The 12,961-nt window shown below is 39.7% G+C and overlaps 2 protein-coding genes across 2 annotated transcripts in view; both read right to left on the reverse strand.

The window, feature by feature from the left end:
- Positions 1 to 3,889: 3,889 nt before the first annotated feature.
- LOC127545919 (zinc finger protein 260-like) lies at positions 3,890 to 10,122 on the reverse strand. The gene has a single exon (XM_051973431.1). The coding sequence runs from the start codon at positions 8,715 to 8,717 to the stop codon at positions 6,771 to 6,773; it is 1,947 nt and encodes a 648-aa protein (XP_051829391.1). The 5' UTR covers positions 8,718 to 10,122; the 3' UTR covers positions 3,890 to 6,770.
- LOC127545921 (zinc finger protein OZF-like) overlaps positions 3,890 to 12,961 on the reverse strand; it is a 229,384-nt gene continuing 220,312 nt past the window's right edge. The window contains exon 6 of the transcript XR_007949853.1: positions 3,890 to 4,559. The gene's annotated coding sequence lies outside the window, so the exon portion shown is untranslated. The remainder of the gene's footprint in view (positions 4,560 to 12,961) is intronic.

Raw genomic sequence — 12,961 nt, forward strand, 5'->3', positions numbered from 1 at the left:
AAATGAAAAAAGTACTGTTTAAAAGATTTCCAAATTCAATCTGAACTAGTGAGAAAGAGGGTGGAGCAGAAGTGCCTAAGGCAAAATGAATAGGAGCTAGGGGTTCCCATTCTTTCAGGTATTTTGAGAAAAATATACCAGTTTCCCAGTTTTCTATCTCTTCCTCCCTTTTTTTCCTCATGGACAGGAATTATCAAATAACCATTCCACATACAAATCCCAAGAGTGAATCAAAATTCCTATACGTAACGGACTAGTACGGTAAGTTTCCCCAAAATTCCTCGAACATAATAGAAATAGTTATATAGTTTTAACAAATCCCATCTCAAATCTTAAATACACATTAATAGATGAACCAGTCAAGGTTTAACAGTCATTCATCACCTATAATGTTCTCTTCTCTAAAATATAATTGTTCTCTGACAGCAGGTTTCTTGGGGGCTTCTGGAGGCAGCCTTAGGTTCAGTTCAAAGTAATAATCACCTCAAATGCAGCCAGCTGTTAAAGTCCAAATCCTTTATTATCTCCAGCTTCTGAATCTTCTTCCTGGGGCCCAATTAGCTTTCTTAGAGGTCTATCTCTCCCTTTGGTTCTGAGAGCTCTTGCCACTAGTCCTTTGTCTCTTCCAGCTTCAGCCTCTTTTCTTCCGAATGCCTCCAGCCAGCACAAAGATCGAATATGGAATGAATCTGACTCCACCTCCGAAAGGGGGATTGTGAGCTTCTATGTTAGATTTGTGAATCTTCTAGACTGAATCCTGACTTGTGAATTTCCCAAAGTCTCTAGTTGGCTTGTGGGAGCTCTTCCTTATATATCATCTCTTAAAAGTGTGAACTCTCTTAAAGGTATGAACTAAGTACATAAGCATTGCTTCTATCAATTCCAGCACCTTGTTTCAAGTTCTGGCCCATAACGATCACCCATTCCCAAAATCTCACATATCAGTCCATCAGGGGTAAGGGAACAAAGCTTCTTATTCAAACTTCTTCCTGCTGGGAAATGGTCAGAGGTTCTCATTCCATGCAGGGGGTGGGTGTGGCATTCTGACAAACAAAGGTGATCAAGGTCCCAGAAGCAAGTCAATATCTGTAATTTGACCAAAATCTAGAACAAAATACACAATTTTATTCCAATCAATTGTCCCCCTAACTGTCAGAGGATGGAGCTTTACTAAGTAACCCAGGAATGAGAGACCCACTCTAGTGCAATGAGAGATGGCCACTAAGAGTCTTTTCATGCCTGTGGCCATTTGTACATGAATGTCCAACCTTCCTGGAATTTTGAAAGCAATTTTGTTCCAAGTTGAAAAAAATGAAAGAAGATGTTGCACTTATAAGCCCTCAGAGTTTCTTGCATGATCCCCAAAAGTAGTGTATTCCTGGTCTTTGATACTTTGCTACTTCCTAATGCTTTGAAATCACTGCAGAAAGATAATTGTAAAGGAATTGACCTAGAGGACAATCTACCACTTAAGGTAGCACTGACAAAAGTTTGGGTCAGATCAAGACAGGTAAAGAACTCAAACTAACCAAACTCATAGTTTATGTAAAGTTGCAGATTACAAAATCAATCCTCAAAAGTTAATAGTATTTCTAGATAATAATGAAAAAGAAAAAGTAGGAATAATTGAAAGAGAAATCCCTTTATATATATAATCTTTCTAGCCAACCAGAGGGTGCCTCTATCCTGTACCATAAACAGAACTCCTTAATCTGGCCCCTACTCCTTAATCTGGATCACTCAAGGCTGATGATTCCAGGGCCACAAGGATAGTTCAAGGGCACATTAACAGTGTCTATATGGATAAAGCTTCCTTGAGTTACGTGGCTCTCTTACCTGGGCTTCATCTTCGAAGACTTGCATGCCTTCTGTTTGTATCTGAGGGTCTCTCCTAGGCCCATTCTTCACAGAAAGGGAGGCTGAGAACCTGATCTCAGGGTCGGTTAGAGAATGCAATCTGGTGTCTGCCTTGAATCAGGATCCCAGCCATCTCTCTGGGAAGCCAGAGAGGGCTGAGCCCTCATAAAGTGTGTGGGAAAGATTGATATAAGACCCCCTTTCCCAATTAACTAATCAGAGCCATCATCAGGTACAAAGAGAAAACATTTATTTAATCCCTGCAGGGAGAGGTCCAGACACACATGGGAACTATCCCAACTCTGCCACTGAGTTGCTTCTCAGTGTAAATCCATCTTAGCAAAAGTCCTAACACGAGTTTGCCTGCTGAGAAAGATAATTTTCAGTGTAAATAAACCCATTCTTGCCACAAACCTCCAGCCTGTATTTATTGAGGTTTGTGAGTCCTTTCACAAAGCCTGCAGATTGGCCAGGAGATCCAAAGTAGTCAGGGGATTTCTCAATCCTCATTTTTCACACTTCAACACTTCCTTCCTTTTCTTCTTTTCCTCCCTCCAGCTGTCCTCTCCTCACTTTCTCTCCCTCTCTCTGGCTGTTCCTTCCTTCCTTCCTTTGTCCTTCTCTCTCTTTCTTGCCTCTTTCCCTTCTTTTCTTTCTATCTTACATCTCACTAACCTTAAATGCTTACTAGCTGTGGGACCCAGAAGCAATTTCTTAACATTTGATTCAACTTATAAGAACTTAGGATAATGGCTTTGGAGTGACTGAGCCAAGTGTTAAAAGAGAGAGACATAGAGGCAGAGAGAGGAGAGACAGAGAGAGAGGAGAAAGAGAGGGGGACATAAGAAAGTGGGGAGAGAGAGAGAGAGAGGTAGAGAAAAAGCTGGAGGGGGTGAGAGGAAGAGAAAAAAGGGGATGGATGGGACTGATTGGATGAAGTATTTCTCAGTATTGAGAATAAGTCACATGATCTCTATTCCCAGGCCTTGAACCCTGGGATGCAGTTAGACAACCTGTGGGAAGCAGACAACATTGGTGACCATTGATCAGGGATGATTATGTTCTTTTAGTCTATCCAATGAAAAGGCTTGAGTCTTTTATTATTTAAACCCAAGGTGGAAGCTAGTCAGTTTCCAGGAGCACACCATAGGAGTTAGGATGGCTCCTAGGCCTCTCCTTGCAGGGATTAAATAAATGCTTTCTCTGAAGATGTCTCTGATTGGTTAATTTAAGAAAGGGATATATACATGTCACATACATGGAGACAGAGAGAGAGGGAAAGAGACAGGAAGACAGAGAGAGAAGACAATGCTCGTGGACTCCTCTCCACAAACTCCTAAGGGATCTGGTCGATGCAGATGACTGAATTGTGAGGGGGAAACTCAGAAAATGCAGAGTCCTTGGTCTAACTCCTTGCAGGGGAAAATGGGAGGTCTGCAGACTTTGGGGGAAAATCTAAGGAGGAAGATCCAGCATTTGTGCCATTAGAACCTGTGTTCCAGGGCAAGAAGGCTCTGGGCAAGAGGGAAGCTTTGCAGTACCCAACTGAGGACGTCATCACTGGTTCTGGAGGTAATGGTTATTGCAGTAACTGAGTAGGGGAATGCCCTTGGATCCTACGTTGTAGGAGTATCCCTGTGGCTGCTCATTGGAAGAGCTGCAGTGGAGAGATCTGTTCCAGGAGCCCAGGTTCACCCCAAGTAAAATGTGCTAAGAACCTGAATGAGAGTGGCTGTTGTGTGAGTGAAGGGCTGACATAATGGATAAAGTGGTCCTAAGTAACTGAACTTGGCCCCGATTAGGTGGGAAAGAGAGTTCAGAATCAGCTGGGTGACTGGAGGAGTGCTGGCATCCTCAAGTCAGGAAATTTGGGGGGGGGGTATGATTTTGAGGAAAGGTAATAGGTTTTGCTTTGGACATGATAAGTCCCTGGTGACAGTTGGAGATCTTATTCAAAATGTCCCCTAAGTATTTAGATATTTGCTAGAGCACATTAGGCTCCATCCCTTTAATTTCTGGCATGCTGTCTCAGTCATTTTTAAATTTAATTTTTTAATAGCTTTTTCTTTACAAGTTATATGCATGTGCAATTTTACAGCATTGAAATTGCCAAACGTTTTGTTCCAATTTTTGCCCTCCTTCCCCCCATCCCCTCCCCCAGATGGCAGGTTAATCAATACATGTTAAATATATTAAAGTATAAATTAAATACAATATAAGTATACATGTCCAAACAGTTATTTTGCTGTACAAAAAGAATTGGACTTTGAAATAGTGTACAATTAGTCTGTGAAGAAAATCAAAAATGCAGGTGGACAAAAATACAGGGATTGGGAATTCTATGTAGTGGTTCATAGTCATCTCCCAGAGTTCTTTCCCTCGGTGTAGCTGGTTCAATTCATTACTCCTCCATTGGAACTGATTTGGTTCATCTCATTGCTGGAGATGGCCACGTACATCAGAATTGATCATCATATAGTATTGTTGTTGAAGTATATAATGATCTCTTGGTTCTGCTCATTTCTCAGCCATTTTTAAAAATGAATTTATTTTTTTCCTGATTTGTTCTTTGATCTTTTCAGTTTCCAATTGATTTTTTAAAACTTATATTATTCCTTACCCTCCCCACACTTATTTATAATCAGAGGTACAGATAGTTTTCAACACTCATTTTGGTAAGATTTATGTTGGAAAATTTTCACCTTCTTTCTATTCCCTGTCCCTTCCCAAGAAAACAAGCAATTTAATATAGGTTATACATAGACAAACATATTAAGCATATTTCCACATTAGTCATATTGTGAAAGATGAATCAGAACAAAAGGGGAAAGAAATGTGAAAGGAAAAAATGAAAAACAAAATCAAAGTGAAAATAGTATGTTCATGCCATATTCAGACTCTATAGTTCTTCTTCTGGGTGTGGACAACGTTTTATAACATGGATATTTTGGAATTGTCTCAGATCACTGTTTGCTTAGAATAACAAAGTCCATCAAGGCTGATTGTCTCCACAACAGTGCTGTTACTGTATACAATGTTCTTGTGGTTCCAATATCAGTTCTTGTGAGGCTTTCCAGGTTTTTCTGAAATCTCTTTGTTCTCATAGAGCCCTGATGGCATCAGAGGCTCATGTTTTGCTTTACAAGTGAGTTGGATTTAAGTGAGGCAGAATTCTGCAAACTCATCAGCCTCACTCTGTCCTTCAGTCAGCCTAGGGGCAAAAGATAAATCCAGACAACTGGTGAAGGCCCCCATTTCTGCCTAATGTATAAAACTATTGAGAATGAGAGATTCCAGGGACTCAGAGTTGTGTTTGTCCATTGATAGCATAAAGAGATCATAAAATTAAAAGATTTTACAAGCTAATTTGTAGTCCAATTGGTATCATCTTTGGCAGTTGCCTCTCCAATTGTCAAGGGAGTCATGTGCTGATCAAAGCATTTTCTGAAATTTCTTGGTGTCCTCTGTTGGGATAATTGACATTGCTCGTACTTCACATGAAAGAATTGTAGAACAAGGGAAGATGAGGTGGACACATGGCAAGGAAGAGCACTGAGGGATGGATAGCCAGAACAAGTGCCCTTCAGGTGGTAGGAGAAAGTAAGGAAGGACTCCATCATATTGGATGGATCCTCCGTGAATTTATATGAAACATAATAGGCAAGAAACACACAGGATGGACACAGACATTCATCTCCATGGTTGCAAGGGAGTTCAAATTGAAGAGATCACTGGTATTTGAGGGAATCACTAATGTTGGGTTTTGCTCCCTTCAATTCCATATCCCCATGATTCTCTGAATTCTTCCTATCCAGTTTTTCATGTCACATCATTCAAATATGTTCATTACCACAATTTGTTTAGACAACTAAACAATACCTATTTTGTTTCTTTTTTGTACCTACATTTTATTTTGCTATTTAAAAAAAAAAAGCATAACAAAAAAGCCACTGCAAGAATTACTTTAGTATAGCTAGAACCTTTGCTTCCCTCATTCCTTAGAGTTCAAGTCTTGTAGCCAAATCTCTGTGTCACAAAGTCTGATCATTTGGTCAAATTTCAATAAATCCTAATACCAAACGGCTTTTCAGAACAGTTGGACCAATTCATAGCTACATTCATTATATTATTGTGCCTCTAATTCTATAGTTCCCCCCCCCCCCACTGTTTTCAGCTTTGGGGGTTATCGCTACCAATTTGATGGATATAAGCTGAAACCTCAGAGTGGAAACCTTTCATTCTTAAAGCATCTTAATAAAAACATTTTTTTTTGCCTGAACATGGCAAGAAATCTGTTTCACAAGCTGCATAAAGTTATTTATAGGAATGATGTGCAAATTTCCTCATTCAACAAAGCTCTAGTTTGAGAATTTCCCATATTTTTCTGAGTCTCCAAACTGCCAATCACTTCCAGGGAGCTTAGTGATGTCACCTGAATTATTAGCCCTAATCTGAGCCTGCGGACCCAGGAATTGGCAATGAAGGGTAGGGTTCATCTTCAAGCTCCTCTTTGGCTTCTCAAAGGATTTAGAAATGGAAGAGAACTAATTCTAACCTGAATGCACCGTCAAAATTAAATTACATTCCCAAGGCCATAGAAGTACAGAACCAGAAAGTTAACTCATGTCCTCTGACTCCAAAAGTAGTGATGTTCCCATTCCATCAGGATGTCTTTTAAGTAGATGACCAGATGAAAAGGAAGGCTCCAATATGCCCAAGAAACTGCTATCCCCAAAGGCAACTTTTACTTTCCTTTCCTCATCCTCCCAACAGGGTTATAGCAAGACAAGGCTAAGTATAGAAGGCATCAGCACCATATCATCTTCTCCCAGTATTCTGTCCCTAATTAATTTTCTTCCTTATTTTAATGCCTTTACATTTCCTCACAGAACTGGTAAAAACCAATCAGATTTTTACATAAAAGCGTTTCCACACTGGTTATATTCATAATGTTTCTCTTCAGTGTGGACTCTCTGATGTCCAGTAAGAGATGCCCTTTTTCTAAAAGCCTTTCCACACTGGTTACATTTGTAAGGTTTCTCTCCGGTGTGGGTTCTCTGATGTACAGTTAGAGATTCCCTTTTTGTAAAAGCCTTTCCACATTGGTTACATTTATAAGGTTTCTCTCCAGTGTGGATTCTCTGATGTACAGTAAGAGGTCCCCGTTTTCTAAAAGTTTTTCCACATTGGCTACATTTATAAGGTTTCTCTCCAGTGTGGATTCTGTGATGTTCAGTAAGTGATTGCCTTCTTGTAAAAGCCTTTCCACACTGATTACAATCATAAGGTTTCTCTTCAGTGTGGATTCTCTGATGTACAGAAAGACTCTGCTTATATATGAAAGTCTTTCCACATTGATTACATTTATAAGGGTTCTCTCCAGTGTGGACTCTCTGATGTCCAGTAAGACCTCCTCTTTGTGTAAAAGCCTTTCCACACTGGTTACATTTATAAGGTTTCTCTCCAGTGTGGATTCTCTGATGTGTAGTAAGAGCTCCCTTTTGTGTAAAAGTCTTTCCACATTGGTTACATTCATAAGGTTTCTCTCCAGTGTGGATCCTCTGATGTGCAGTAAGAATTTCCTTTTTCCTAAAAGTCTTTCCACACTGGTTACATTCATAAGGTTTCTCTTCAGTGTGGATTCTCTGATGTACAATAAGAGTTTCTTTTTTCCTGAAAGTCTTTTCACATTGGTTACATTCATAAGGTTTCTCCCCAGTGTGAATTCTCTGATGTACAGTAAGAGCTCCCTGATTTGTAAAAGCCTTTCCACATTGATTACATTCATAAGGGTTGTCTCCAGTGTGGATTCTCTGATGTGCAGTAAGAGTTACCTTTTGTGTAAAAGTCTTTCCACACTGATTACATTCATAAGGTTTCTCTTCATTGTGGATTCTCTGATGTATAGGAAGATTATGCTTATATTTGAAAGTCTTTCCACATTGGTTACATTCATAGGGTTTCTCTCCAGTGTGGATTCTCTGATGGACAGGAAGATTATGCTTATATTTGAAAGTCTTTCCACATTGATTACATGCATAAGGGTTTTCTCCAGTGTGGATTCTCTGATGTACAGTAAGAGCTCCCCTTTCTCGAAAAGCCTTTCCACATTGGTTACATTTATAAGGTTTCTCCCCAGTATGGATTCTCTGATGTCCAGTGAGAGCTGCCCTTTTTGTAAAAGCCTTTCCACATTGGTTACATTTATAAGGTTTCTCCCCATTGTGGGTCCTCTGATGTACAGTAAGAGATTCCCTTTTTGTAAAAGCCTTGCCACAAAGGTTACATTCATAAGGTTTCTCTCCAGTGTGGATTCTCTGATGTACAGTAAGAGCTCCCCTTTGTGTAAAAGTCTTTCCACACTGATTACATTTATAAGGTTTCTCTCCAGTATGGATTCTTTGATGTACAGTAAGAGCTCCCCTTTGTGTAAAAGTCTTTCCACACAGGTTACATTTATAAGGTTTTTCCCCAGTATGGGTCCTCTGATGTACAGTAAACGCTCTCTGATTTGTAAAAGCCTTTCCACACTGTTTAATTTCATAATGTTTCTCTCCAGCGTGAATTCTCTGTAAATGTCTAGTAAGAGCTCTACTTTCTGTGAAAGCCTTTCCACTTTGGTTATGGTCATTAGATTTCTCTCCAATGTGGATCTTCTCAGGTTCATTACAGATCTCTTGCCAAGTGAAGTTAGCAGGACCATCACTGATGAATCTTAGCTTGAGAGATTCTACCACTGAAAGGCTTTGCTCTGTAGTATGTTCCTTCATTTCAAGTCTGATCTCTCTTTCTGAGAAAAAAAACACAATAAAGAACAAAACAAATACAGACACTACACATGCACACATGCATGCATCCATGCAGGCATGTGCTCACAGAGATGCACAAACCCACATATTTATTTCACCTTTCCTCTATCAGTAGAAGAGAAACTCAATTATTTTCTATTTCCTCAGATAAAGAGTAAAATCCTAAGAGGGCAGAATCTATCATTTAAAAATCCTATTACCTGACATCCCAAGGATGATTGAAATTCTAATGAGCTTCATGCAGAAATATATTAGATGCTCACACTAAATCTGTGACAACACAGAAAATGACTTCAATTTCACTGGGTGCACAGCTCAGGCCATCAGCTCAGAATGCTTGAGTGACTTGACTCAAATCCCAGCAGCAGAAACTGGAATTTTCACCCTGTGATTGGAAATGCTCTGCCCACAGTACTTGACAAGTTAACTCCATTGTCAATATTTCCTGTAACTTTTTTGTGATCACTTTCAATTTTTTTTTCTATTATACTATCTGAGATCACATTCATAATACTAACACTTTTTTTTTTTGCATGTTGATCTTTTATATTTCATCTAAGGCATAAGTGATTTTGTTCTGATTCATTACTCTTTTTTGATGTAGCCACTAATTATTTTTTTTAAACAATTATCATCATATTCCCTTACTTATCCTTTTAACAAACACAATTAAAAAAAAATCCCCAAGAGATTTAACCGAAACATTTAACAGTACCACCATAAGTGGTAAATTGTCCTCTGGGACATGTATGTGCATCTATCTACCTTAACAACTATCTTTCTGCAGTGATTTCAAACTACCATGATCAGAAATACGCAGCTTTATGAGAGCAGGCAGTGATTACATCAAACTCTGAGGGCTTCTAAGTGCAACACATTCTTTCAGTTTCTCAATTTGACATTAAATTGCTTTCAAAATTACAGAGAGATTGGATATTCAAGTACAAATGGCCACAGGCATGAAAGGACCCTCAGTATCTGTCTCTCATTGCACCAGAATAGTTCTCTCATTCCTGGGTTACCAAGTAATCACATTCATCAAACTAGTAGCCACCAGATCTAGATGTCTGGCTTTCCATTCTTGCAGCAGTGAGGTCAGGCTACCTATAAACCATGGTCCCTAGCAATGCACAGTAGAAGCCATCATGAAATCATCATGGAAGTCTACAACCTTTCTACCAAAATGGACCTTGGCATACCACTCACTGAGATGCTACAGTCATTTTCTAATTTGAGTGAATCCTTTTTTTATGTTACTCTTCTTCTATCTGGCAGTTTCTCAAAGACATTGGTTGGCAACATGGGTTAGTCAGTCATAATGTAGCCACTTCAACCATGGCAGAAAAAACAGAAAAATAGCTGATGAAATTCTATCCTTTTAAAGGTTGCTTTGCATTATTAAACATTGTTACAAAAAAAAGCAATATTTGCAAATGACCTTTGAATGCATTTGTATACATTGTTAATGTATTTATCATGAGCCAATAGAACTTTAATCAGCAAATAATTTTGACTGGTTAGAGTTTTACAAAGTGAAATTCCATCTCTCCATGATACCTTGTCTGAATCTTCTATTTTCCACATGTGTGACCATTTTCATCATATCAGTTTCAGAATCAGAATAGAGCTGGGGGGACAGTGGAAAAACTGTAGAGAGGGGCTGGAATCATTCAGAACTGAGTTTTATTCACATCTCAGAAGCTTGCTAGTCCAGTTACAGGACTGCTGTTTTCCTCAGCTTATCTCTAAAATGAGCCTAATACTAGCACCTAAGTCCTAGGGTTCTCATGAGGATAACATGAGACCATATTTATCTAGTGCATGAAGCTCAGTAGGTGCCATATAAATGCTCCCTGTTTTATTTCATCTTGACTATTTTCTCCCCGGTTGTGCTCTCCTTAAACCACTATTATCCTCACTAATTAGTGACCTCTTAAGGCACTAAATTTAAACAATTTTCCTGGTCCACAGTAGATTTCTACATAGTTGCTGGTAGATTGTCTGCCCCACAGTCTATGACCTCCATGAGAGCTGATGTCCCTTGCATCTCTTTCTGTTCCTGGTGCTTGGCCCACAGCCCTGCATGGAGCAGGGCTACAATGTTTGTTGACTGGAAGTCCTAAGAAATGAGTCACCTCAGACATCCTGAGCTCCTTTGGCTCCTTCAGGAGAATTCTGCCCCAGATTCTAAGCAATGACCTTTATAGGACCACAGATGATCACTGGGAATTGGGACCCACAAGGCCATGGAGTGTAAGCCACTCATTTTATAGACGAGAAACTGAGATTCAGTGACTAGTCCAGGAAGCCACTGACAAAACATATCTGAAAATGTTCCAAGGCTTTTACTTCATGGTGGCTCCTAGAAGTCTCTTGTAAACACAACTCTCATGTCCCTGCTTCTCCTCACTCACCTGGAGGGCAGCTCCTCAGGCCTTCTGGGTGCAGTTTCCAGGGTACTTCCCTTTGCTCAAAATAAGAGATCACATCTTCTCTGAGAACTGGAAGCCCTGGGCATGGAAAGCAGTTAGGGATGAAAATGGAAAAAAATTTATAATTTAGTTCTCTTTAGGGAATGGAGTGAGGATCCACAGCTGCTCCATTTAGAGATTTATTCCATTACATCCAAACAAGTGAGTCTATGATCACCCACTAGTGCTTGTAATGCTAGTAACCTGTGCTAGGGTTTGCCCCCATCATTTTGTTGTACGAGGTGTTCTGAGAAAAAGGCAAATGCTCTTCCCCCACCTTCTATCCTGTTGGGTTCCAATGTGGCAGAAACTTCTGACCCCATACTTGGGTACAAAGGGTTCTTAGGCTTGAGGGGCCTCGAGCCAAATCAAGAGGGAAATTAGTCCTAGAACCCCTTCTTCATAGAAGGACAGACTCATTCCAGAGTTTCCATTATCTAGAAATTAGATGGAACCAATAGGGTGGTGGAAGGAAACATGGGGATAGAGGCAGAAGTGCCTAAATTAAAATTAAGCCTTGAATAGTTATTAGCTGTATACCCCTTGGTAAGTATATGAAACTATTTGTCTCAGTTTCCTCTAATCTAAAAAGGGAGTGATAATCTAGATTGCAAGCTTAATATGTTAAACAGACATAATATTTTGTTTTATCTTTAATTTGCAAACAAGTCCACAATAAAATAAAATAAAAAATGATGGACCTCAAAATGGTAAATCTACAGTATACAACTTGATATTCCTTTCAAATAGACAACAAAATTATAGATATTTTTCCTTCACTTTCCTGCCTCCACCCTAGAGATGTCTATTATTACAAAGAAATGTGCAAGCACAGACAGCATATGGATACATCTATCCATAGACACATATATGTCAAATTATGCTCTATGTAATTCTAGTCATCAGCTCTTCCTCTGGATGCAAATAGCATCTTTGCTCATTTGTGCTTTTTCATACTTTGGTTACTTAGAATAACAATTTACTTGCTGGAAGTTGTTCTTCCACAGTGCTGTATTGTTGTCACAGTGCTGTACAGAAAGCATCCAGCACAGCACCTGACAAAGGAAATGCTTCTTCCCTTCCATTTCTTTCCCACCACTTGTGCTAGAATTTGAGGGCAATAAGAAGGAAGATTAAGTACAACTTTCTGTACTGGGGACAACTAGGTACTGGAGGCTAAAAATTGATGGCCATTAAAAAAAAGAATATTCCAAATGCTAGACCCATCCCAAAGAGCAAGGGGTGTAAGGAAAAGCTGCCTGAGCCATGTTCAGAGCTTTGCCAGACAAATTCGTGCCCAGTTAGAATCAGCCAAAATAATCTCTGAGATGTGCTCCTATCATCCAATGTAAGGACATACAGGAGAATCCTGTTGCTTGGACACAGCTGACCTGGACTTTCTCCTTTCTAAGTGGTACTGCCTCCCCTCCCTAGTAAATCTTCGATTGCAGATTCAGAGTTAGCAGGGGAAATGTCCTTACCCAGGGACAGCAGGTTCCGGGCATTCTCCAGCATCACCCCTTTGTACATCTCCTTCTGAGGAGGGTCCAAGAGGCCCCACTCCTCCTGGGTAAAGTCCACAGCCACATCCCTGAATGTCACCCACTCCTAAAGCAGCAAAAGTCATGAGATGTAGAGCTGGAAAACACTTCAGAATTAGGGTTAGGTGAACCCTATCTCTTAATTTACAGCAGGAAACAAAGCAGAAAAAGGATCTGCTTAAAGATCAGACCATTTCTGAGTGTCAGAGTCAGCTCCTGGAAAAAAGGTCAGTAAGAGTCTGACTGAATTTTCCCAAAAGCATTTTATAGTGTGTGACTGATG

This window comes from Antechinus flavipes, chromosome 1 (genome assembly GCF_016432865.1).
Source record: "Antechinus flavipes isolate AdamAnt ecotype Samford, QLD, Australia chromosome 1, AdamAnt_v2, whole genome shotgun sequence".
Classification (NCBI taxonomy): Eukaryota; Metazoa; Chordata; class Mammalia; order Dasyuromorphia; family Dasyuridae; genus Antechinus; species Antechinus flavipes.